The sequence below is a fragment of the Desmodus rotundus genome, chromosome 3, assembly GCF_022682495.2.
Source record: "Desmodus rotundus isolate HL8 chromosome 3, HLdesRot8A.1, whole genome shotgun sequence".
NCBI classification, from domain to species: Eukaryota; Metazoa; Chordata; class Mammalia; order Chiroptera; family Phyllostomidae; genus Desmodus; species Desmodus rotundus.
This window is the reverse complement of record NC_071389.1, coordinates 187,498,884-187,525,827: the sequence shown is the minus strand read 5'-3', so window position 1 is coordinate 187,525,827 and position 26,944 is coordinate 187,498,884. Positions and strand designations below refer to the sequence as shown.

The 26,944-nt window shown below is 44.7% G+C and overlaps 1 protein-coding gene across 1 annotated transcript; it reads right to left on the bottom strand.

The window, feature by feature from the left end:
• Positions 1-23,555: 23,555 nt before the first annotated feature.
• Positions 23,556-26,320, bottom strand: ASCL1 (achaete-scute family bHLH transcription factor 1). The gene is made up of 2 exons (XM_053920524.1): positions 25,032-26,320; positions 23,556-24,656 (listed from the first exon to the last, which is right to left on the bottom strand). Exon 1 carries the CDS (start codon positions 25,762-25,764, stop codon positions 25,078-25,080), a length of 687 nt encoding a protein of 228 aa, XP_053776499.1. The 5' UTR covers positions 25,765-26,320; the 3' UTR covers positions 23,556-24,656; positions 25,032-25,077.
• Between the last annotated feature and the right edge of the window lie 624 nt (positions 26,321-26,944).

The window sequence follows — 26,944 nt, the reverse complement described above, 5'->3', positions numbered from 1 at the left end:
CTCTTACTTTCTGCTTCCCAGAGGCTTCGGTCTACTGCTTTCCCTCAGCTGATCAACACCTTTGGGTGTGTCCCACCCAACCTCCTCAAGAGAAGAGTTGCCTGGGTGCTGTAGTCTTGAAATCAGAAGCCATATGGCATCAAACTCCCTTGTGGACCGGAAATCGTAAGTTGCACTACTTCTTGGACTGCCTGCAGATCACTTCACTTTGGGTAGCACCGATCCCTGGTCTAAATAGCTGGGGTCAAATTTACGTGTCTAGAGAGCATGAAGATTTATGTATAAACTGGCTTCCCTCTGAAAGGTCAGTGAGTATGACAGACTCTCTAAACACCAGCCTTTGTGTGAGTGAGGAAGATGGGAGGGTAAGGCATAGAGAAGGGATGGGAATGGAGCCTAAAAAGCTAAGCTGACAAATGAGGGATCCTCAGGGGTTTCAGCAGAGGGAGCCAGGCAGATGTTTTCAGGGCTGATTAGAAATCTCAGTGAATACCTTGATAGACATTTGTCATGCCCTGAGTTACTCAAGCTGAAACGGGTCTAGAGGAGCTGGCCACGTGATAACTTGGAACAGCCACGGACTGATGCAGGCTGTGCAGGTCATGGAGAGCACGAACAAGGATGAGTTAATGAGGGACTTGTCAGAGACCCCGAGACCTCACAGAGCCTAAAACAGGCTGACGGCTCTTCCCCTCCTCCAGGAGTGGAACATTCAGAAAGTCTGTGTCAGGGGCTTTTGTCCTTCTATGTAGCAAATCTCCAGCCTTTTAAAGTTGTGCAGAAGTTAGAATTACCATTGATGGTCAAACCTGGGTGATTTTCAGTTAAAGGGAAGAAAAAAATGGAGAAATGTAAGAGCGTATGATTCCATAAAAAACAAATAAATGCAACTTTAGTAACTGGCATTAATTAGAACTTGGCATCTTTAAAAATGCTTTTAAATGCCAAACTCTAGGTCACCTTTGAGGGCTTACTATGGCCAGACACTGAGCTAAGTGTGTTAAGTATATAAACATACTTAACCTTTGCAACAAACCTTTGAAGTAGGGGAAGTTATCCTTTTTTTATAGATAAAGACATTTAGGCTAAGTAAGCTTATGTGACATTCCTCACATTGAGCTAAGACTCCAACTTCAAGCTGTTTAAACCCCAAAGCCAACCCTTACCATCATATTTTACTTCATCTTTCTAGATACTCATAAAAACCCATAAAGATGACATTTATTAGTTCCATTGTAAAGTGAAAGGATTTCAGCAAGATTAAGGGATTAAGAGACTGAGTCCAGGTCACAGCACGCAGTAGAAATGGACCAACACTAGAACTTAGATCTTCTGATGCCGAAGGCGAGGCACTAGGGAACAGCGGAAAGACAATGTCTTTGAAATCAGACAAATTTGCATTCAAATGCCTGTTGCCGAATGTATATATTGTGTGACTTAGGCAAATTTCTCAACCTCTCTGAGTTATAAAATGGGATTTTTATACCTACACAAAAGGATAATGGTAAGGATTCAATGAGGTAACTTGTGTGCTCTCAATATTAGCTTCCTTCTTTCCTTTCAAAATCTCTTCTCTTTCCATCAAGTTAGATAAAATGGGACACTCCCAGCTCAAACCCATAAATATATTCATAAAGAGAAGAAGCCCATCAAGGGACATGTATAAAGGACCCATGAACATGGACAATAGGGTGGGGACTGACTGTGGAATGGGGGGCGGGGGACCAGGAGAAGAGGCCCAACCTACCAATGGATGGTGTTCCAAAGATTCCTGTACCAGGTGTTGTGTGGTACCCTGAATAAATTTTCCAATACAAGTAATTTCATCACGTGTGTTGTGGGTTGGATTATATCTCCCCCAAAAAGATACAGCAAAACGCTTAACCTTCTGGAAACTGTGAACGTGACTGTATATGGAAATAGACGTTTTGGAAGATGTAATCAAGTTGAGGTCATACTGGATTGGGGAGGATTCCTAATCCAATGATGGGTGTTCATATAAGATGGGTGTTCATATAAGATACCAGATGCCCGACAAAGAGAATGCCTTATGTTGACAGAGACAGACATTGGAGTTAGGAAGAGAACCAAGGAACAGGTTCTCCCTCAGAGCCTCTGGAAGGAAGTAACCCTGCCAACACCTTGGTTTTGGGCTTCTGGCTCCAGCAGTGTGAGAGAACAAGTTTCTGTTGTTTTAAGCCACCCTGTATGTGGTAGTTTGTCGCAGAAGTTATAGGAAACTATTCTAAAGATTAAATGAGTTGATGAGAATACAGCAATTCACATAATGCTTTGCACACCAAACAATAGCCTTAAACAAGGCTGAGATTTTTAGACCTCCATAAAAAGCATTACGCAAAAAGGATCACGTGTGAGAACCTAATCTCCCCACATTTCCGATGTTTCTGTGAAAAGATAATTTCTGAATTCTGGCTGAAAACACAGGGATGCAGGCTTTTGCTCCACTGTCTCATTGCAGCCACAGGTGCCATCAGAAAGGACCTATCAGAGGGGCTTCTTGAGTAGGACAGTGGGGACTTCAGCCACTAACCTGAAGGATGCCAGGTGGCTAGTATCCTGCAGGTGTAAAGGGTGCTCCATAAATGGCATATTTCATACCCCAGTATTAATTTATCACATGTCCTCTCTCAGAAGCTTGCTATGATGTCAGTGAATCAAATCCAGCCTTACTCTTGGCTTTCTGATTGAAAAAATCCAGATTCCAAAAACATCCTTTTTCCCCAGAGCATCGCTTACACATGTTGGGGCACTGGGAAGGAAGAAGAGAGAAGTTGCTGGCTTATCTATTTGTTGCTAGATTTTGTAACATTTGCATTTGTCTGCTTATGTAAATAAAACATGTTTTCACACAGAAAATGTTTTTTAAAAGATAATTAAAACCACTTGAAATTCTCCTACCCAAGAATGGTAGCATGCTGTCTCTTTCCTTTGAAACTCCTTCTAAAATGGTGTATATGTTATAGATACACAACTGGATTTGGGTGCATTCTGAACATGCAGCTTATGTATTCTGCTTTTAAAATTTTACTTAGCACTTTACTGTAGTCATTTTCATATCAATGAATAGACGTCATAAAAACACTTTTAAATGAAGATGCTAATTGTTCCCATTATGGCTCTACCATTAATTATGTTATTATTCCTCTGTTGGTCATTTTGATTATTCTGAAGATTTTGGTATTACAGGTAGTACTTCAGTTATAGAGAATTTATTTCTGATTGTTTCTTTATGGTTGTTTTCCTGAATGTTAATCCCCGTCAATGGTATTTCTGGTATAAAGGACATAAAATTGTCAAAATTCTTTATAAGCATTGTAAAATTATGTCCCAAAAGGTTGTTGTATCAATTTGGATTTCCACCAGTCATTGTAAGATATTTATTTCCATGGCCTAAATTGAGTATTACCAATTCTTTTGATCTTTAAAAAAATTATTAAAGTATAGTTGACATACAATATTGTATTAACTTCCGGTGTACTACATAATGATTCAACATTTATATACCTTATGATGTATTCACCATGGTAAGTCTATTAACTGCCTATGGACATGCAAACTTATTATGATGCTATTGACTATATTCCCTGTGTTGCACACTACATCCCAATGGATTATTTATTTTATAACTGGAAGTTTATCCCTTTTACGCCCCTTCACCTTTTCATTCATCCCCCCAACACCCTCCCCTGTGGCAACCATCACTTTCTTCTGTGCATCTATGAATCTCTATATTTATGTTTTGTTTATTTGTTCATTTGTTTTTGGGGGGTTGTTTGTTTGTTGGAGGGTTTGGGGTTTTTTTTCTACTTATGTATGAAATCATACCATATTTATCTTTCTCCATCTGACTTATTTCACTTGTATAATATCCTCTAGGTCCACCTATGTAGTAAATGACAAGATTTCATTTATTTTTTTATTGTTGCATCTAAGCATCTCACTTAAATTTTTATTTCTTTAATTATTGTGAAGTTAAATATTTTTCTAATCTCTATTGACCTTGTCATAGTTCATAAATTATGTTTGTTTCTTTTCCTATTTTTTATTGTAAAATATTGCTATTGTCTATTGATTTATAAAAAATTTTATTATTGAAAATGCTGAATATTTGTGATATGTGTTGCAAATATTTTTTCAGTTTGTCCTTCATTTTTTAATTTAGTTATAACAATTCAATGTGTTAACTTTTAAGTTGTCTTTACAGTGTAATCTATTTTTTCTCTTGTATGATTCTCTTCATTCATTGTTTTTATGCTTAAAGATGTCTTCACATCCCACAGATCAGTTAAGACCTGTGTCCTCTTGTAATTGTTCATGGCTTTATTTTTGTAAACTCAATCCCTCACTCAAGCCAGACTTTATTTTGCACTATACAGTAACTAACGTTAAAACCAAGTAACTGCTTTCTCTTCGAATAACCAATTTTACCAACATTATTTGTTGAATAAATTTACTCATTCTCGCTTTGTTTATAATAGCTCCATTTTCTTATACTACTTTTGGGTACATACTATTTCAAGATGTTGTATTCTGTTCCATTGATTCGTCTATTGGTTCATGAATTCTTACCATACTGTTTTAATTATCATAACTTTCTAGGACCCTTGAACTTTGGGAGGTTGCACCTAAATCACTCTGTTAGGACTCCTACACATTTTGGTTACACACAAAAATGTCGTTAACCATTAACTACTTGAGATATAAGAATCCTTGTATCCTAAACATATACCATTAAACAGACAAGGTCATTCACATCATAAATGCTTGAAGTGACTTGCCCAGGATTTCTCAGCTCACTAGAAGCAAGGCCTCTACAACCAGTTTGGAGCACCTTCCACCACATCGTACTATTTTTTTCCTTACTGACTTTCAACAAAAGGCAGCATTGGGGGTTTCACTTCAGCAAAGGATGAGCATCAACCAGGATGCAAACCTCATACTTACCCAGCAGGCACTGTAATATGGTTCCTGACATTGGCGGCATTAATGTGCTACAAATGGCTAGCTTTCCATCCTTACTTAGTGTTTGGCTTGGTGCCTTGGGGTCCCGAGATGACTGCTCCCCCTCTAGGTCGTGTCCGCTTTCCAGACAAGAAAGGGAAGGGTAAGAACAGAAGGGTTGTACTAGCTGAAGCTGCTCGCCTCTGAAGTGCTTTCTTCTCAGTCCCCTCAGTAAGTCCCAAATACAGCTCTTTGGGCAAAGCTATATGGCTGAATGCTATTTTTTGCTTTTTGCCTTCTATTCATAAAAACAAAAGTCCTCTTCTGATTTCTTTCAGTTAGAGAAAACAGGTCCAAATGTAGGCTTTTTTAAAAAGTGAAGTGGAGTTAATGCAAACTTTTGAAAAGCAGGGGGAAACCAGTACTTGGCTTGACATTGGGAGTTGTAAGCTGGCTTTTCAATGACACACAGCCCCTGGGAAGGTTATGGTGGAGTTGACCTGCTTGCTCTATCTAGATCAGCATTTCTCAACTTGACCACATATAAGCAAGCAAAATATAACCAGAGACATTGAAATTAAGAACAAACTGACAGTAACCAGAGGGGAGGTGGAAGGGATAACAGGAGGGGAAGGGGGAAGTGTTTTCAGGAACAACTATAAAGGACACATGGACAAAACCAAAGGGGGTAGGATCAAGGGTGGGAAGTGGGGATGGCTGGAGTTGGGTGGGGAATGGTGGGAGGGGAATGGAGACAACTGTACTTAAACAACAATAAAAAATATATTCAAAGGAAATACCGTGGGAGCTTTGTAAACTCTCAATGCCTAGGCTGTACCCCAGACCGATAAAATTAGAATCTCTGGATGTGGAGCCCCTGACCTCTGTATTTTTCTAGTCTCCAGGGTACTTGCAACATGCTGCCAAAGTTGAAACAACTGAACAGGGTGATGGAGTTGCCACCAGCTAGTTAAGTGACTGAAAACCAGTCCATCAGAAGCTCTAGAGATGCGCTCTCTGCCAGGAGGCTTCTACTTGGATATATGCTTGGCTGGCTCTCTCATCACCTAAATATCACTGCCAAGTCCCACTTTTCGCCAAGGCCTATCTTGACCGCCCAGTTATGTTCCGTATTGCAATCTGCCTCCAACTCCCCACCCACAGCTCTCTTGTACCCCTTACTCTGCTCTGCTTTCTCCTTCTCCATGGTGTTTATTGTCCTCGAACATATACAATTTATATACCCATTATTTTTATTGTTCATGTTGGCCTCACCCCTCCAGAATGTAAGAGTCTTAGGCACAGGGATCTTTGTCTGCTTTCTTCCCTAAATATCTCAAGAGCCTGGAAAAGTGCCAAGTACATAGTGGGCACTGAATAAATATCTGCTAAATGAATAAAAATTAGAGCCAGAAAATGCCTGCTTGATTGTTTGCTAAATTCAACCTTGCCGTTGCACTGATGTGAACACTGCAGCCCAGAGAGGAGGAGGAATGCATCCAGGGTCACACAGCAAGGCAGTGGCTGAACTGAGACTAGACCTCAGTCCCCCGGTTCCCAGCCCAATACCCTCCCATTCCAATACGCAGATTCCCTGTTCAGAAGTGGGCACACACAGAGTTCCAAACAGCAAACCTTGAAGAGCAGCCTTTGTCAAGCCTAGTGTTTTCCAAATCCCACTCTTTGCTTTTGGAGGGCATTATTAGCATTAGTCCTGGGTACAGCTGATTCAAAATTGGGGAAAAACACTGTATGCTGTCTATGTGATCACTCAGAACCTAGAGACCATATAGAGAGACCGCTTTTTACCAGGCTTTTTTTCCCCCAGCGATTCCCCCCCACCCCAATCTGTGCTGAAATAAAGAAGCAGCAAGATCTCTGCTTTGGATTTGGTAAATGAGCCCACTGTGCATTGCACTTTTCAGCAAGATAAGGCCCACACGGCATCTGCAGAAATGCTTCACTATCTCTCGTGCAATCCGGCTCCTGTGCAGGCCCCTTGGTAACAGCTTGGCAAATCCGCAAAAGGAATGCGACTATATAGTTTGTGTGTGGACCGCGGAGTTATTATGGCTTCCAAATTGCCTAGCAGGTCATTAATCATAGGCCAAGATAGGCCATCGTCACAGCAGCGGAGTGAAAGCGCCCGCATAATGCCAGCAAAATCATGTTTAACATGCAGCCCTTGCCGGCGTAGATATGGAAGGGGGAGAAGAAGGGAAAAAATCGTTCCCCTTTTAGGAAAGAAAACTTCTACTTATCTTTGATTTGCATTCAGTCCTCCCTCAATAGTCCTTAAGCCTGTTATTTAATTCATTTTGGTGCCAGGGTTCATCACAAAGCAAAAACCCTAAGCGAGACCTATGCAGTCTGTGACCTCCAAACCCCCTGTCTTTTCTTGTCAGTTCTATGTCATTTGTGCAGTTGAACTCCACCAATTTGAAATGCTGACCTCTTCCACAGACAACCTTATTCTCCTCCAGTGAAAGAAAGGCGCAGGGCCGACAAACCACTCAAGCGGGAGATGGCAAGAAAAGAGAAAAGTGGTTGACTCGTAAATCAATTTCCACAGCCCACCCAAAACCCACACAACACATTGAATTTGTATAAATTAAAATTTTTTTTTGCTGAATGGATTTATAAAGAAGAGGACTCTAAGAACAAAATAAAAAAATTATGAATTGGGGCCAGAGAGAATGGAAGATGAAACCCTGCTCCCAGTGGTCCAGAACAGCACTGAGGGCCCCCCGTATTCTTTCACACCTGGACTCCCTGAAGTTGTTTGAAAAGAAAAGTTGAAAATAAAATGCGTGAATAAAGTTCTATGTCACTGGCAAAGGCAACAAAAGAAAAGGGGGTGAAGGGAGACTAGCAGAAACACAGGACTTAAGTGAGGGGTCCTATGAGTTGCTAGGCAACTGGTATATATGGCCCATCTCAGTTGTGCTGTATTTGTGCACACATATATTGCCTCAAAATATAAGACTAGACAATTCCTTGTGACCAGTGGTTTTACACAGCCAGTGCTTTTTTCATGCCATGTGTATCCATTCTCTTAGATTTTAGATCTTTCCCCATTGAAACCAGTCATCAAGTATATAATAGTTTAATTTAATTGAAATCTGCATTTATTGAGCAGCTACTATGTTTCTTGTGAAGCATTAAGGATATAACACGCACAGTCCCTTTACCAAATACCTAAAAATCTACTGCAAAAACAAAATATAAAAGCCCTCTCTTACGAGAAAACAAAATTATGAGAATAGAAATATGAATTTCTCCTTCAACACCTAGGGAAGCAGTTTTCCTTAGATTTTTCTCTCCACGTCCCCCTTCTCTTGCTACCTGGAATTTTGGGGCTGAGAAGAAAAGATTCAAGTCAATTTGCATATTGCTTGGCCTGTTCTTTCTGTTCCCTAGCCCTTCTGACACCTAGAGAGTAAAAAAAGAATAGTTCTCTTCTTGTATTCTGAAAATTGAGAGTTTCTTCTTATTATGAAGCACACGCTGAAGACCTCTTTTATTTCAGTTACTTTTAAGACTTGTGAAACATTGTTGGACAATTAATGAGGATTCACAACTTGTTACAGTTGAGTGAGATGAAGCATCATGGAGTTTCTCTCCTGGCTCCTTTTCTTAAGAGCTATTGTTCTCAGAGCTACAACATGCTCATTGTAACTCCTGGTGGTCAATGTGAAAATTGTCATCATTTCTCTTTTTGATAAGCAGTCTACTACTAAAAGTGAGCCTGGCGGTTTTTCAGAATTTTAAACACAATTCAAAGTCCTTTTGTTTTGATCATTTCTCCACCCTAAGGGGGAAAAAAAGAAAAGGGAAGGCTGTAATTAAATAAATAAAAATCAAATAAATCACATTGTGATAAAACAACTAAAAAAAAACCAGAATATGTAAAAGTTTCTGAGAAAAAGTGGCCAAGAAAGGAAGTGATGTCTGAGCTGGAATTTAAAGGGTAAATAAATACACCAGACCAACAAAGAAAGTGTGTGCAAGGGTAGCGAGAGGAGAAAAAGCAGGGCGTGCGCACAAGACTGTAACCTGTTCGGTATTGCTGGGATATAAGTGGTCCACAGGGACGGCTGGAGATCTGGAAGGGGCTGCAGACAGAAGCTGGGTTATCCACACCCTTTTTGACCATTCATTAGAGTGGAAGCCCCAGGAGAGGAGCTGCATGTTTGCCTTATTCAGCAGCACATCGGCATTGCCTAGCACAGTACTGGCACATAGCAGGAGCTCCGTACGTATTTACCGAGTGAATAAAGTAACTACCATCATGGGCGCTGGGGAAACAATGGAAGTGTTTTAAACAAGAGAGATGTATGACACACTTCAGAAAGATGACTCTGGTGGCGGTGCCATGGTCTGCATATTATTGTTAAAGTACTCAGGTAGCCACAGAGTGGAGGGTGGATTAGAGTGACTTGAATAAGGAGATTATTTAAAAGGTAGAGGTTCAGGAAGAAATAACAAGGTCCTGAACACAGTGGAAGCACTAAGGTTGAGAAAGTAGGAGCTGAATTTAAGAGATGGAGTATTAAAAGTCTGGAAACAGAGAAACATTATTTTTGAAGAATACATTAATTGTATTTTCAAATAGCATGCTCTGTATGTTTCCTTCAGCCTCCAGACACCTTTATAAGCAAAATATCCCTAAACGTAAAGCCTAATTCATTACATTCCCTAATTATTAACCTGGGGAAAGAGTTCAGTAAATCATTTGAATATTTTTCCTGTTTTTATAGAATTTTTGGACATTTGATAGAATCCTTTGGATTTAGTGCTGCTCACTGGGTGCCAGTTGGGGAGAATGAGAAAGGATTAGACATGATTCCTGGGTCTCTTGTTGAAGATGCTGGGTGGGTGGCAATATCTGAAATCAAGATTTGAAAACAGGTTTGGCATGTTTTTTCAACCAACTATTCAGAACCTGCTAAACGTGTAATGAAGCCTGGATTGAGATCCTTAGAGGCTCTCCAAGTGAAAAAAAAAAATAGGAGGGGTTGAAAATGTGGTTCAAACACCAGTGCTAGTGCTATTAGCTTAAATGCAGATTCCAGTAATGAAATGAACTAGTTAGAAAAAATTCTAACTCATTTGATGGTTTGCAATTCTTGCAATTTTGCAATCTGACTCAGAACATAATCGTTTGAAGGAACATACCCAGCATTCTCTCCATGTATTCTGATCTTGGCTATGCCCCTTACTAGGTATGTGATGTGGGGCAAGTTGTTTAATACCTCTGGGTCTCCATTCCATCATATGTGCTCAGGGGTTGAAAGAGGAGACCTTTTAGGGACTTCTACTTTTCAACATTTAGTGACTCTATAAATGAAATTGATGACACTGTGTTGAGAAATATGACCTAATTTCCAACTTAAAAGTATAGACAAATAAAGAAGACTAAACAGATTAGGAGCAGACACCAGCTTGTTGGTGGGGCCCGTGAGTTAGTGCAAAGCAACTCCTGAGGTAAATCTACTGTAGAGGGACCCTGAGTCTCTTTGAGACCCAATGTTCATCCACCTCTTCTTCCTTATTAAAAGAGTCTCACCTGTGTTTGAAGCAGTAACACGCCTGGCTGAAAAAGTCCATTCCCAGCTTCTTTTGCTTATTCCATTAGTCATTTGATATAATTCTGACTAAAGAGATATATATATTTGGGACTTTTTGAGGGGACTTACAGGAAAGCACTTTAGAGGCCAGTAGTTTCAGCTGGCACAACACTTCTGCTCCTTCCCCTTCTTGCCTGGATAGCAGACATAATCTGGAGATGGAGCAGTCATCCTGGGACCCCAAGGCACCAAGCCAATAAGTAAGGACGGAAAGCTGGTCAGCACTTGTGGCCTAAGAGCATTGTGAGTCATCGTATTAATCCCAATTCCTACATCCAGACTTCTTGCTCAGAGAGAGACAGAGAAGGAGGGAGGGAAGGAGGAAGAGCAGGAGGAAAGAAAAGGAAGAAAGAAGTAAAGGAAGGAAGGAGAGAGAGAAGGAAGGAAAGAAGGAGGAAGAAAGGAAGGAAGGAAGGAAGGAAGGAAGGAAGGAAGGAAGGAAGGAAGGAAAGAAGGAAGGAAGAAAAAGAAAGAAAGAAAAGGAAGGAAGGAAGGGATGGAGGGAGGGAAAGAAAAAAAAGAGAAAGAAGAAAGAAAGAAAGGAAGGAAGGAAGGAAGGAAGGAAGGAAGGAAGGAAGGAAGGAAGGAAGGAAGAAAAAGAAAGAGAAATCCTCCCGTCTGGTTCACCATCACAGGCTGGGTTTTCTGCACATGCCGTCAAACCTATTTCTGATTAAAGTGATGACTGCTTTCCCTCGCATACAGGGAAAAAACTCATTTTCCTGTAACATTTAGTGTGTTTGGGAGAAACAGATATAACAAATTAGTGATTTCAGGGAAAAAAAGTCTTGCTTATAAGGACAAAGAAACCCAACTGAACGTCCTCCAGGACGTTCATCTTTATAGGCTCACGGCCCAGTGCAGACAAGGCATACTTCAGGATCACAATTCCTAGGAGTTAAATGAATGACAGAAAGAAGGAAACAGTCTTTTTCCATCTGATGATTTCACATCTGATGAGTTGTCATGAAGTCCATTGAATTGACTCTCCTCTGTCCCCAGGTCACATAAACCAGTTTATGGCAACATCACATACAAAAGGAAAGCAGCTATGAATTATTTCACCGATGTGGCCGACATGCACTTGGGGAAAAACTCCAGGTTCCTGGAGTAAACTCAGTGCCCTTCTGATGTCATCCATGGCGGGCAAGGATGACATATGCCCTAAAAGGTGTAACAGCGCAGCAGAGCTGGGCGAGGAGCACCTGGGAGCTCAGGGGGCACCTGGAGCGATCATGCAAGAGGGCAGAGTGGCAGACATTTCCTTCTCCGCCATACTTCTCACCTAGAGGGGTATTCAACTACTGCTCAGAAGCAAACTGTAATTCAAATAGTTTACCTGTCATTAAACAGCTAACCAGGAAACTATTTTCATGGTAAAAGCCGCATTTACCAAGGGTGAATGGCTGCTGTGTCCACGTGCATCTATTTCTAGCCAGGACTCAAAAGACAGTTTTTGAAGTTGCCCTAGTTGTCACCATCATCATCACTCTAGAATAAGAGTCTGCAAACTATGACCTGAAGGCCAAATCCTGTATTTGTAAATAAAGTCGTATTGGAACACAGCCACACTCTTTCATTTACATATTGCTCCTGCTGCTCTTACACTACAATTGTGAAAATATTTACTTGCTACCCTTTACATTAATAGTTTGCTGATCCCTGCTCTACAAGCTCTTTGCCTTCTCTTGTTATTTATTGTTTTGTTTTGTTTTGTTTTAGGCTGCCTAGCATCTGAGCATCCTTCCCTTGGATGTTCTTGGGTAGAAAGCATTTCTACCCAAGAAAGCATGTTCTTGGGTAGAGAGCATTTGGGTAGAAAGCAGAGCCCACCTCTTGGTATGAAAGTAGGCAAGGCCAGATACTTTTCTTGGCCTCCCTTGCATCTGTGTCTCAGCCATCAGAAGCTCCCACCCGCAGATGTGGACTTGATAGCTATTGGCCCAAGGAAGCAAGGACAGCAGAGAATTCATCTATGTCCACAATAGCAGCTGGGGCTATGGCTACAGCCAACCAGTTTCCAGGAAGTGACTCTGTCAGTGCCAGGGGGACATCCAGTGTCCGGTCCTGGAGATGGCGGCAGTACAAATCGTGGGGTTCAGAGTCTGGAGGCTGAAGTAGAAGCAGCTTCGCCCAGCTACGGTTTCAGTCATAATTTCGGCCGCTGCTCAGCCTCACTTTCACTAGCCCATTTTCTGACCCTGGAATCGACTTGTCTTGTAATTCTATGAGTGACTTAAAACCTTTCATTAAGTTTATTTTAGTTTAAATCAGCCAAAGTTTATTTTTGTTGCTTGCAACTTAGAACGCTGACTGATAAAAACATCTTTCTTTGTTTTTGTTTTTTGTTACATGCGTGGAGCAGCTAGCAGCTTACAAACCTCCAACACATAATCTATTCTGTTCTTATGCCCACTTAACAGATGAAGAAACTAAGGCTAGGTGAGGTTAAGCAGTCTCTTTGAGCCAACACTGGAAACCATTTTGATGAAAACACAAAATCTTTTTCTAGCATGCCAAGCAGCCCGAACACTTCTGCAAACACTAGGCTTGTGCTCATTAGTTTTCACTTATAAATGAAACATACCCCGTCTCTTCTTCAAAGCCCACAGATTCTGAGAGCTAGCTCTGTTAACGCTTACCATCATCTCGTCATTTCTTTGCCTCCTTTATTCCAGTCCAGGTGGCTTTATTTTTCCATCGGAAAATGTCATCACCACGTCATTAGCAATGTGCTGTTACCTGACAGTAGGAAGGAGCATCCCCAGGCCATATGGTGGAGTTTAATCTACATGGTCACGGTGTAATCCCATTGAAGTAGCTTCCCTTTGCAATCAAAACCGAATTTCACACTTTACCAAGATGAGGACAGCTCTTGTCCTCCCTGGAGTAATATAGATCTCCCCAGGCAGCCAAGGCCAATGGACGTGGCTTTCTTTTCTAGGCCGGCAGCAGGTGGGGGGCAGGGCTGGGAGGTCAGCAAGAATGGGAGGAGGAGGAGGCTGGAAAAGAGAGACAGGAACGCTTGGGGAATCAGAGTCCAATGTAATCCTCTCCATTCTCCCACCTATGGGTTACCACTGCGGACCTTTAAGCCCTGGAACTTTGGAAAAGTAAATTGAGAATATAAGTCACCTTTACAAGATCGACAGTTTTATCTTATCCATAAGTTTCTGTTTCTGATTTATCTGGCTGATCTCCCCAGAAGTGCTAAAATTAAAATCAAATAACTTTATTTCAGAGCCATTTAGTTCATCAGAATCTTCAAGAATATGAATTTTAAGAAAATATTGCCCCCCACTTTTTAAAATGTAGCTCATCTCAGTCCATCCAGTGTGTGAGAATCAGTAGTATAAATAAATATGAAAAAAAATGCATGTTGCTGGTGATATAGGAGGAATGAGAGACATCAAATTGTTTAACTTACGAATTGGTAAAGTTATTTATTTGTATAATAATATCCAGCATTAAGTATAGCATGTATTGGTACGCACATCACCACTGGTGAAATCATAACTGATTCAACATTTCTGAAGGCAATTAGGTAGTGTGAATCCAAAAACCTCCAAAAAGCACATCTCTTAACAAAGCAGTTCCTCTTCAAATGTATCCTGAGGATATAATCATGCGTAATTGTTTGGCTAGGAGGTTTTTCATCACAGAATCTATTCACAAACAGCAAAAACTAAAAATAAAGGGAAAGAAACCTCTTTGTGTGAAAATACACAGATTAGTTAGGAGGTTATTGTACGTTCAGTCACCATTGAAAACTGTGTTGCAGAAGACAATTTGATGATTCAGACATTTGTAACCAGTAGATGTTTTAATGTCTTCCTTACTCCATAAACTTTAAGGGCTGATATCATGTTGGTCTTTTTCATCATTGTATCTTGAGGCCCTAGAATAGGGCCTGGGAAAATAGGTGTTGAATTAATCACTAAACTGACTAGTGTCCACATTTTAAATAAAAACTTGAATTATATGATATCATTCTGTCAAGAAACATTTAGATTAAAGGTTGACTGGTTTTCTCTGGTTAGTAGAATTATAGGTGATAGCTGTTCTTTTCTTTTCACTTATGTGTAATATATCACGGATATATTCCATGTTAATAAACATAAATCTATATTCCATTAAAAAGACTTCACAATATACTCTATTATATAAGCCTGCTAATATTTATTTGAACCAATACTCCAACATTAAAAGTTCAAGCTGTTTTATACTTTTCAACATTAATTTAAAAGTAATAATATTACAACAAACACTCTTTTCTGGGTGTCTTTTGAACATGTCTAATCTTTTTCCTTAGAAAAAGTACCTAGAATTAGAATTAGTATGTCTATTTCTTTTTTTTAAAGATTTTGTTTATTTTATTTTTAGAGAGGGGAAGGGAAGGAGAGAGGGCGAGAAACATCAATGTGTGGTTGCCTCTTGCACTCCCCCTACTGGGGACCTGTTCTGCAACCCAGGCATGTGCCCAGATGGGGAATGGAACCTGCGACCCTTTGCTTCACGGGCCCATGCTCAATCCACTGAGCTATACCACCCAGGGCTAGTATGTCTATTTCTATCTGTAGAGGATCCCTAGCAACAAATTAGCTGTTCACTGAAATGTATAACTTATTTAGATGCCACAAAATTAATCCCATTAGTGTGTTCATGTGAAGCAGGGTAATATTCTAGAGAGTGGGGAGGTGAATGTGAGCAAGCCTCTTTGTGGCTGCTCCAACAGGAAAAGACTGGAGGAAAACACGCCAGATGCAGGGGCTGGATTCTCTCCTAAGCGTGGTGTCCATCTCCTCGGGAAACAGAGACACTATGAACTGTCTGAAGATGAAGCTGGACTGGTCCGACCTGGCTCCCTCCCCGGGCTGCAACATTCACTCACTCTGGTTTTTCGTGGAAAAGATAGCATCATTAATTTCTATAAACCATCACTGACTACATCACAACAGTTACACAAATGCGGTTTTACTTCAGCAGTCTTATATCACGTGCCAGGTGGGGAGGGGAAGCGGTTCACAAGACTGGCCTGCATGGCTGTATTCTGAACATCTTCAAACAATGTAATATTTTCCTATAATGTCCCCCAAAGTAGACCAGGTTTACATTCCTTCATTTTCGGCCAGCAGTCAGTGAGGGAATGTGTATCTATCAAGTACAGAATCTGTCTTTTGGAAGATGAAGAAGGCTGTTCAGAGAAGGAGGAAAAAGGAAAAAGGTGGGAGGACACAGGAGGAACCACCCCTGTTGTCTGGAAACCGAATCATTCACCCGAGGAATCAGTGGAAGCACGCTGACTGAGAAGATGACCAACTGTTGCAGAATTATTAAGTATTCCTGGAATCATAAGCTAGAGCTCTTCTCACTTCCTTTTCTGTTGGTGTTTTGGCATATGGAAGAGCTGACTGGAGAGTGGAATCAGAGAGAGGTGGGCACACGCAACCCTGGAGGTTTGGGAGTTGGTGCCAATTTAAATAATCTCACCAGTGACAGATGCAATAGAAGTCATGGCCGACACTTGAGTTTCTACAAATGGTTTTCTAGAAATTTTCTTTCTAAGGTCTGTGGAAGAGGCTAGAGTTCTGAATCACTCCAGAATACTTAGAGAATAAGGTTCCTGGAGGGAGCACAGAGGCCAATTCTAACTTCTAATGCTTACTGTCTCCTTGCAAAGCAGTCATTTCTTGGTGCTTCATTTTTGTCTTACAAAAGCATGACTGCTTGCTTCTTGGAGGCCCTGAAAGTCTTCTACACCACTAGGCAATCTCCCTCAGAACCATGAACTTGGACTCTGCTTTATCCCACAGCATCTTGATGGCATGGACTCCGCAGAACAGGAGAGTGCAAAATTCCGCAATGACTTCACTATCTACTGCATTTTTGTCTTGCGGATATAATTGTATGTATGGCATGTACTCTCCTGATACACAAATATGAAAGACTAAATCTTGTTTTACTTTCAACTAAATTGTCTTGAGTACCTACTATGTGTGGGATACCATGCTAGGCACTTTGGCATAGTTTATCTTACTCTGTCTTCATTTTTACTCTCACGGTTAGCTGTTATCTCCACTTACACAGAGGAGGAAACAAAGTTTCAACTCCCTACCTAACTGATGGTACAGGGAGAATTACAACCAGATCTCTTGACCCCGAAATCAAATGTCTTTCAGGACAAAGTTACGTTCAAAGGAAATCAAAAGAATCTTTCTTTATAGGGAGTCCTTCCTTTCCCCCTTCTTTTTGTTTCTCTTTTTCTCCCCTCTTTTCTTCCTTCTGCAAGTGATTGAGTGTCAAACATGTGCTAGATAACTGTTCTAGAAGCAAGGAGTAGTCTTTGTAGTACAACGAAGATGACAAAGAACATTCTCATATATTGGTAAAGTTTTCAGAAGCAGACAAGCCCAGAGTCGGTCTCTGGATCTTACTGGAGAAACTATGGGCTGGATTATGGGGGAAGGAACATGAAATTGGGAGTTGGACAAACCTGAAGTCAAACCCTGCCTCTGCCGCTACCTAGCTACATGTTCCTGGACAAGTCATATAGTTTCTCTGAGCCCTTCTTGTGTTTTATCTATAAGGTAAATATAGTAATACACTGCCTAATGGGATTGCTCTGGTTACGAACAAAATCAAATGCCTGGCACTTGGAAATGCTCAGTAAGCAGGAGATGGGGATGCAGCCACGCACATATATTTTAACCATGTCCATTGCGGGGAAAATTTTCTGCCATACTGCTCTGGTCTGGAAGGTCTGTCCATCTGCCCATCCATAGGGCTATCGCCAATGACCTTTCCAGGTATCTAGTCCCGACTCTTAGGAAGAAGCAGCTGGGGCCATCTCCTCACATCCTAACACTACAGACACCACACTTAGGCAGGCTCCGTCTCCTTTGGCTTTCACATCCCTGCTCCTTTGGCTGGCGGGGGCCTTCACGGGGTAGAGGGACAATTCGCCATGGCGGTTTGTGTCTGCAGCAGGCCTGACAGGCTGGGAGAGGAAGGCGTTAATGTTTTCTGACAGGCGACCCCTAATTGTGGGCGCTTTTCTTCTGGGCCTTTCTGTGAAATTCTGACTTAGGCGAGCAGCATAACAAAGTGGTAGGGCATTGATCAGGGCTTGCACTACATTGAGCTGGGGGGTTGGGGGGACTTGAGGGGGGGCTGGCCCAGCATTATTCATGAAGACTTTCAGCTGTTTTTGTCTTTTAACTAACCTTTGAGTTTGATCACAGGGCTGGCCGGCCTCCCTTTCGCCAAAGGCCCTGCTGGCACCTGGACAATGGAGACAGACTGGTTTTCCTAGTATAAAGCTATAGCTGGGGAAGGCCAAAGGCGGTGTGTTCTGGACGTGGGAGGGTAGGGCTGAATGGGGTGGTGGGGGGGGGGGACGCAGCTTTACTTCTTTCTTGGTCTTGGGGACAGGGGTGGTTATTGATAGAATTTCCAGCTCCCCAAACACAAGCAGCTGACTCTGACTGTTGACTCTGGGCTCAACAACTTTATCCAGGAAAATGCAGTGGGCTGGTTTTCCCATTTGGTTTTCGAATGCCACATCCTCTTCCCCTCCAAATATCTTTCTCCCTACCCCACACGCTCCTTCCAAAGGGCCCATTGGCTGGAGTAGGGCTCCAATCTAGAAGTGTCTGGGGTTTTCTTTGTCCAAAATGATGACAAATAGGGAAGAGAGCAAATGAGTGAAGAAAGAAGAGAGGAAGGAAGAAGAAGTAAAGAGAGAGCAAGAAATGAGAGGAGAGGGAGAAATGGACTCAGAAGACAGTTAGAGAAAGATCCAGAGCAAGATAGGCTCTGGTCCAGATGGGATTTAGGAGGGAATGCAGCAGCGGTGGGGTCCAGAGGCAGCGGTGCTGGGCAGCACCCAAGCCGAGCCCAGCAGCTTCCCCCGGCCCGCAGGACCGCAGGGGAACAGGAAGGGGGTGAGCCGGGAGGTACTCTCCAAGTGTTCTGCTTTGGGCAGGTGCCGAGCTTTTGTCCCAGCATCCACTTCCTGCCGCGACCCCCCAGACCCAGGACCCAGTCCTCTCCAACGTACTTTGCAGAAAGCGACTCCTTTCAAGGAGTGTGGGTTGGCGCCTTTCCCCCTATTTCGTCCCCAAAATAGCCCTGGTAGCGAGCGCATCAAAGGCCGCTTTGTGAGCCGCTGCCTGCAGGCTGCCGGCGTGGGGGGTGGGGGCGCACGTGGGACATTCTGGAAACTGGTCCCACTTCCCTCTCCAACCTCTCTCTCTGGTCTCATTAATTTTACTCCTTTGTCACGTTCTCCTTCTTGTTTTTCTCTTTTCTCTCTCTCTCCATCTCTCCTCCCTTCTCTCATTCCCTACCTTATCCTCAACATTTTTCTTCCTCCCTCCATCCATTCTGTCCTCTCTGTCCCTTCTTTCCCCTTCTTCCCAAATCTTTTTCTCTCCCTCATCTCTCTCTTCCCCACTTCCCCTCTCACCTCCTACCTCTTCCTTCTTTTCACACCACTCCCCTCCAGGGCCGGTGCCCACGCCTCCTCCCACTACCCTCGCGCCACCCCTGCGGTCAGGTAGCTCGCCGAGGCCCGGCGAGACGCGCGCAGCTGACAGCGGACGCATGCCTGCAGCCAATCAACGCTGGGATGCGCTGCAGCTTGAATAAATCATTAAACCTGACACGCGCTCCAGGCCCGCGTCTGCGCCGCAACTTGCTTCCTGCCATTAACCTATACACCCTCTTTTGTGACAACCTAATCTTGCATACAAAGGAAGAAAGGATATAACTTGGACCCGTGCTAGAACCCAACCCTTTGCCTTGGCAGACGCAAGAGAACTTTAGTGTCAACGAATCCACTTCCCTCCCTACCTTTGACCCCGGACAACCTGGAGTTTCTGGGGAAACACGAAAATGAATCATTTCTCGGCCCAGGAGTGAAGAGAGAGAGGGAAAAAAGTTCAGACTTCTCAACAGTAGGATAAGGGAAACAGGAATGAGGATATTAGTACATCAGAGAAGTATCCGCAGTGTTTTTAAAAGAGGTTGCAATAAAACAAGCTTCTTGGAGCTCACTCTAGAAGATACAAATGAAGACAATTAGATCCTAGAAATGTTGAGTAACTTTCAGCATGTTCCCTCCCTTTTTAAAATGAGTGCATAGACGGCTGAGTGAACGAATGAATGAAGGCGTCAATGACTTCTCAGCAGCAGCATGGTCTTTGTTTATCTTGGTGGCAAGTCCCCAGCACCACCTCTTATCTGGTTCTGGAAGGTCGTGAGAAGCAATTACCTCTTGCACTGATATAGTCATTGACAGCTCTAAGGCTCTTTCCTCTTCAATTTATCAGTGGACCTATAAAAGGGAAGCTAATCCTCATTTTCCAGAAGAGAAAAACGTAACTGACTTCTTTTGCAAACGTGCAGGTAAGTCATTCTCTGCTCAAAAAGATGGAAGTGATTTTCCAGAGCTAGGTTTTGAACAGAACTAGGTTCCCCTCTGCCCTAGGAAATTTCTTCCTGCCACGAGTCCCTGAAAATCTTAGCCAAAGCTAATACATCCCTGAGCACCTGGGGGAGAATAGCCTGTGTACCAGCCAGGGTCAGCAGGAGCAGATGGCACACTTGAAATGGTCGATGAAGAGAGGTTCACAGAGAGACAGATGTGCGTGGGGCTAAGGGCATCAGAATGATGAAGCAGCCAGAGACGGAATGAGGCAGAGCCCTTGCTACCTCTGGAATTGAAGGAACAGGAAGAGGAAGCTGTTGCTGCATCTGTAGCAGCTGCAGTAACAAGAGCTGGTGCCATGGGAGAGAAGCCTCCTGACCAAGCTGTGGCCTTACACTAAGGAGCAGAGCCACAGCCAAAGCAACTGAGCCCAAGCAATGAGGAGCAGGGATATAAAGGTCCCACCTACCTCCCCTCCTACCTCACAATCTCCTATTGGTGGCTTCCAGTGGCCAAACTCAACAGAAATCCAGAAGGCAAGGAAGCCCTAGTGATGAAGTGCATGGGGATCAACCTTGGAGATGCAGAGCAGAGCAGAGAGGGCAGATAGTGGATCTGGAGAGAGAAAGGAAGGACAGGGAACACAGCTACCAATGCATCAGGGCAGACCACCCATTCAGTTAACAAATACCTATCTCCCCAAGGGCTAGGGAGATACCAGTGAACAAGACAGGTAAGGCCACAGTCCCCATGTAGTTTATCACCTAGTAGGGGCTACTGACAGCAACTGCAATGTCTTTTTCAGATAGGGGTAAATGCCAAGAAGGAGAAAGCACATAACGGATGGAGAGTGACTGTGGCCTATATAGAGCTCTGCTTTAGACAGAGTGGACAAGTAAAGCTTCTTGGAGAAGGTGGAGTTTGAAGTACGGTGACCTGGGCTTCCCAGGAAAGTCTAACTTGACTCCACTTCTACTCCCAGACTTCTATGTGGTTTGTGGGAAAACCTCAAAGCTAGTCTGTGATTTAGAGGCATCAACTCTCCAGTTCCCTGGAAAATGAGAGATAGAACTGTAAGAATACAGATAAGGAGACAGATAAGAATAACAATGGGCACTCACATTTACATATAGCTTGTAACCTCCCCCACAAGGCCATGTGCTAACTCCTTTACATTGTCTCCCCTTGCTGCTGTGGGTACCATCGAGCCCATGTTACAAACAAGAATACTGAAGGTCAGGAGGAATCAGGCCCTTGATTCTGTGTTCTAACATCCCCAGCCCTGGAAGAACTGCAAAGCAGAAAAGCACCTTCTACTCCCTCTTCCTTGCTACATCTCAGTCCTATTCTTTTGATGCCCAATGTGGAGAGCAGATGGGCTTCTTCTCTCTTCCTTGGTGGGCCCCGCCTGATGTGAACAGGAGAGAGATTCTTCTCCATACACACCCTCTTACTTCCAATTTAAAAAAACACTGAAGGCTGTAAGGCTGACAGGGAGGTGCTACGTGTGTCCCAGTAGCTCCTGCCCAGCCTCAGATAATACTCGCATTCAATGGTTCTGCGGTCTGTTTATTCTTTTTCTTCTGCACTCCCCCGCTCCTCCTCGTCAATTTCATGCGTGTCTCCAGTCTTAACTCGGTGGTCTTCGGGTCATTTGTTGAATAGGTAAGATTTCTCAGTCAATAAAGTCAGGGCAGTTTTCTTCCCCAGCACCCCCCCCCAAGAAAGTGGGGTGGGGGTAGACCGGGAAGAGGCCATGATTGCTAGCCGCTGGGGTCTACATTTTGTATTTCGCTGACAGCCCAGGGCCGCTGCAAAGCCCGCCGCGCAGCCAATGGGCAGCGGTGATTTATGGAGCTGACTAATGCTGGCTGAATGCGGCCTGTCACAGCGCCGTGAATGGCTTCCCTTTGCCGCACAAGCCCCGGCTTTGTGTTGCTAAGCGATTAGAGCAGATGTAATGAGATTTTGCCCAATCCCCGCTTTGCCCTTTCCTAGCTTCGGCAAAATTGTGTGTGTTTTTGTGAATTTTTAGAGTTTGCCTTCGCATTGTGGCAAACAACGGCTAACTTTGCCTCGAGTTTAACGAGACTGGGTATTTCCCATTCAGAAGGGAGTAAAAGAACACCTGTCTTCACAAGGAGAAGGGGGGTAAAATCCCCTTTGTGGGGGCTGAAACATTATCCTAATGTTATATTCATAGCAATAAACTTGCTACACTTTCTTTACCTGCCTTACCTGAAAACTTGCAAAGGAGCTCAGTTAAAAGAAAAAGAAATGAGCGGGGGAGCCCAGCTCTGGTCCTTTAAATGAGAAGATAAAAATAAAAGCAGGCATCACAAAAGCATTACTTCCCTCAAGTAAGCTCTAAATTGGCCCACTGCTGGCAGAAAGTCCGATTATTTATGGCGATGAGGAATTTACTGATTTTTTTCCCCTTAATTACGCTCATCTCTTTGAAAGGGACTGAAGCCTCAATGTGCATTCTATAGAGGGTCATTTAGCAAAATGACATGAGACGCTGTGGCGTGCTCCGCGCATCGCAGCTTTAAAAAATGATTATTCTGTGCCTCTAAATGGTATAGATGTACCAACACAGACTAGATTTTTAACTCTGGAAGACGTGCTGGCTCCCCGTTCTTTGTTGGGTTTTGTAAGACGCATTTTGCGCTCGGCTTTCCGCTTGGCTGGAGACACGCAAACTGAATGTGCAAGGAACGCAGGAGGCGAGCGAGGCGCCGGCGAGAGGCGGAGTGGCATTCTGATCACGTCCTTGCTAACTGACAAGAAGCAAGCCAGCCAAAAACCCCACCAATTTCTTTTTGAATCTTGGTAATTGGGTACTTTTACACGCAGCTCACGCTATCGGGATAGAGTCACCAGCTTAGATGGGCCAGTGTCTCTGAAGCAACCACACATTTCTAAGGCTTTTATTTCTTTCCATCTAATTCCTTCCTCAAGGAATTCATCTCATACGTGCCCTTCACTTAAAATCAATATGGAAAGTGTGCATCCTGGGGAAAAGAAGTAGAAAGTGTGTGCCTGGAAATGAAGGGGGAACACGCCCGTCACTGGGAGTGCGGAGAGGGCTACTTCTGCTGGCCAGCCCTGCATAACCCAGCACCACCATCCTTCCTCCCACCCCTGAGCCTGTCATTTCATCCAGCCCGTCTGCAATCTCACAGTAAGCAACTCAGAGATGCTGGTAAGGGCTAGAACGTGGAGTGAGGGCCCTCTTTTTGCCAGTTCACTTTTGGGGGCATTTTTAAAAATATAAGTCATTTTATCAAAAGACAATGCAGCCATCAATCACCACCTCTTCTCTTGGTGTATGAGTATATCTGCACCTTAAAAGGGGAAGAAAACATTCGTCATAGAGCCACCTCAGGTAGGACGGGTCTTAGCTCTCATCCTTGTCATGCCTTCCAGTTACCATGCTTTGTACTCCCCTCTCCTCCCTCACCCACCCCTTCCCTTTGGCATTTCGATAACTTGGACAAGGCAGGGGAGTCAAAGAAGACTTTTTCACTTGTTTTAAAAAAAAAGAAACATGTTTTATTACGAAACTAGTTTGTATAAAACAGGGTTATACATGTTTTTTTGTAAGTTTGTAATAAAACAGTAAGAAAAAAAAGGCAGTGATAGAAATTTCCCAAAAGGCAACCTATCAAAAACACTGGCTGCCACTTTGCGTTTGGACAGTAGCTGCATAAACTTTGTTCTGGAACAGTATTTAATAACATCATTAATACATTAACAAAGTTTCTATAAAGTAAGACACATTGGTGCTTAAGTACATCTGGTGGCCTTTTGATCTCACCTATGAGGAGAGTTCTTTACAAAACCACATAGGGAAAATGGCAGTTGTAAGGTGAGCTACACATCTAAAATATGAAGAGGTAATATCATTACATGTTAAAGTATCAAGATATACACATTTTAAACCATTTGTACAAAACTCTATAAATTTTTTCTTTCTCTCTTATATACAAAAATATTTTAATATATCCCCAAACTGGTTAGGATAGATACAAATAGATTTTTTATAATAAAAAAAATTCACAAAGATTGGAAGCATCCTATGATGAAAATGGTAGGAAAGGTGGAGTGAGGGAGCGGGGCTTGGGGCAGGGGCCCGAGGATGGGGTGTCAAAGGACTGAGCATAGAGCATAGTTTCACTGCAGACAAATGTCCACAGCTTATTGAGATGGAGGATACTGAGAGGAAAGACACCAACCCATTGCTAGAGGGTTAAGCATTGCGCTTTCAAAGAGGGCGGGGAGGTGAGGACACCCAGCAAGCGCTCTCAGCTCTGCTTGTTAGTTTGGGTGGGAGTTCCTAGGGGAAGTGTGCTGCTCTCTTCTGCCGGGAGCCCACTGCTTTTGCACACAAGCAGCATTTTGCACATTGACTCAGGTCCTAGTCACTCTTCTTATCTCCATGAATGACTGGAGTGCAAAGATACGGTTCTGAACGCATCCCTGTTTTGTGAGAGCCTCGCTTAGCAGGCCAGGGTCGGTTGGTTGGTATTGAAGTTGGTTGCCTTTTTTTTTTTTCCCTTCTCTTTTTTCGTTTTCCTCCCTTCCAGCATCACTGGCGAGAAAGCACTAAAGATGCAGGTTGTGCAGTCACCCTATAACATAAGGAGAAGAACGGGAGAGGTTAAAGTGAACTTGGTAGCCAGCGTTAGGGGGAATGGGGGGTTAGGGAGTGGGGGTACAGCTCCTCTTTTGACAGGTCTTAGGACTCGGTTCTTCAGCGTCTGCCCACCTCACCCCTATCTCCAGTCCTTGCAGACCTGGGCAAAGCCACTCTCAGAGGTCAATGCTGAAAGTAACAGACCGGGATTTCAAATCGACTAACTTGAGCAAGTCCTTGAAATCAATCCCTGCCCCCCCCTCCCCCGTCTCCGTGGAGACAGTCCCCCTCCTACAGACACTAAGGGGAAGGAAAAAAGATGAAGACAAGGAAACCCCTTTCACCCCCTTCACTCCAAATTGCAACCTACCTGCTTCGAAAGTCCATCGCACCAGGGCCTGAGCAGGCCAAGCCCCTCAGAACCAGTTGGTGAAATCGAGCAGCTCTTGCTCCTCGGGACTGAGGGGGTCGTAAGAGCCCTCGTCCGACGAGTAGGATGAGACCGGCGAGCCGGCCATGGAGTTCATGTCGTTGGAGTAGTTGGGGGAGATGGTGGGTGACAGGACGCCAGCCTGGAAGGCAGCGCTCACCGCGTCGTGCTCGTCCAGCAACTGCTGCAGCGCGCGGATGTACTCGACCGCGGAGCGCAGCGTCTCCACCTTGCTCATCTTCTTGTTGGCGGCGCCGTTGGGGACGTGCTCCCGAAGGGTGGCAAAGCCCAGGTTGACCAGCTTAACGCGGTTGCGCTCGCGCTCGTTGCGGCGCGCTACCGCGGCCGGCTGCTGCTGCGGCAGGCTGTAGCCAAAGCCGCTGAAGTTGAGCCGGCGTTTGCAGCGCATCAGTTCGGGCGAGGACGAGCGCTGTCGCTTGACCTGCTTGGGCACGGACTTGTGACCGCCCCCTGAGGGCTGGCCGTCCGCCGCCGGGCTCAGCTGCGGCGCCTGCGGCTGCTGCTGCGCGCTGTGCGCCGCGGCCGCCGCCGCCGCTGCCGCCGCCGCGGCCGTGGCGAAGAAGCAGGCTGCGGGCGGCAGGAAGGGCTGCTGGGGCTGCGGCTGGGGCTGCTGGCCGGCGCCGCCGCTCTCCATCTTGGCAGAGCTCTCCATGCGCAGCGGCTGCCAAGGAGTCGCGGGATCGGAGCGAGCGGGGGCGCGAGGTGCGGGGCGCGTGAGGGAGACGCAGACAGGACTGGGGTGCACGAACAGAGAAGGAAAGGAGAGGTGAAGAGGGGGTCCGCAGGGGCGTTTAAAATATTACAGAATCCCCGGGAGACTTCGTAGGATGGGAGCAAAGAAAGTGCAAATGCTTTTCCTCCTCCCTCCACTCCTCCTCACTCCCCTCCTCCCTTCGCGGGTTGGCTTCGGGAGCCTCGCGTGGCGCTCGCGTGTGAGGCTGCCGCTAGCGCCTTCTTGTTTTAAAAGAAAAAAGCAGAAGAAGCAAAAGTCAGTGATGAGCGCGCTCTGCGGAGTCTCCCGTTCCTCTCCCCCTAGGGCTGCGCTTTCTTGCGCCGGGTCTCGATCTCTCCAGCCGTGGGGCAGGCAGTTTTTATTATTTTGTTAACCTCCTTTCTTTCTTATTTCCTTCTTTCGCTCGCCCTCCCTGGCCGGCTCCCTGTCGGTGCGCCGTCCACGTTCCCTGGCCAGAAGTGAGAATGCTGGGCGGCCGGAGTGCGGCTCCCTTTTCAATGGGACACCCAGCCCCACGCGCAGCCCTGGCCCCGCCTTGCCCCCCACTCCCCGCTGCTGCGGCGAGCGGCTGCAGCCCCCACTCCCCCCCCTCTTACCTCCTCCTCCCACCCACTCCCTAACCCCCCCCTCCTCCCCTTCCCTCCCCCCCTCCCGTTCCCTGCGGCCGCTCCTTGCAAACTCTCCATTCAGCAGGGTTTGTTGTTGCAGTGCGTGCGCCTGGCGCGTGCCGGACTCCCGGCTGAATAAACAGGCAGCGCGCTCGGGGCGGGCCGCAGCCGGGGGTGGCTCTAGAAAGGGGGGGGGGCGGCGTCACAGGAGGGGCAAAAATGCTCTGGGAGTTGGGGTGTAAGGGTTGACAGTTTGGGGTGAGGTGCCCTGGGATCCTCCTAAAACTTGGAGCTAAGCACAGGGGAGGATTTGGGCGGAAAAAGCGGCACGGGCTGTGTGAAAGTTAGAGAGGAGTGGGGCTTCATGTTTCCTGTTTTCTTCTACCCACTGCTCTTCGGGGCGGGGGGCTCTTCACTGTCTTTGGGAGCTAATGCGAATTTGCGATTGAAGTTCAGAAAGATGGGGGCAACACCTCCCGAAGTACTGGACT

Excerpts from the sequence above, each read along its gene's own strand:
- ASCL1 (XM_053920524.1), bottom strand. The coding sequence starts at position 25,764 with ATGGAGAGCTCTGCCAAGATGGAGAGCGGCGGCGCCGGCCAGCAGCCC.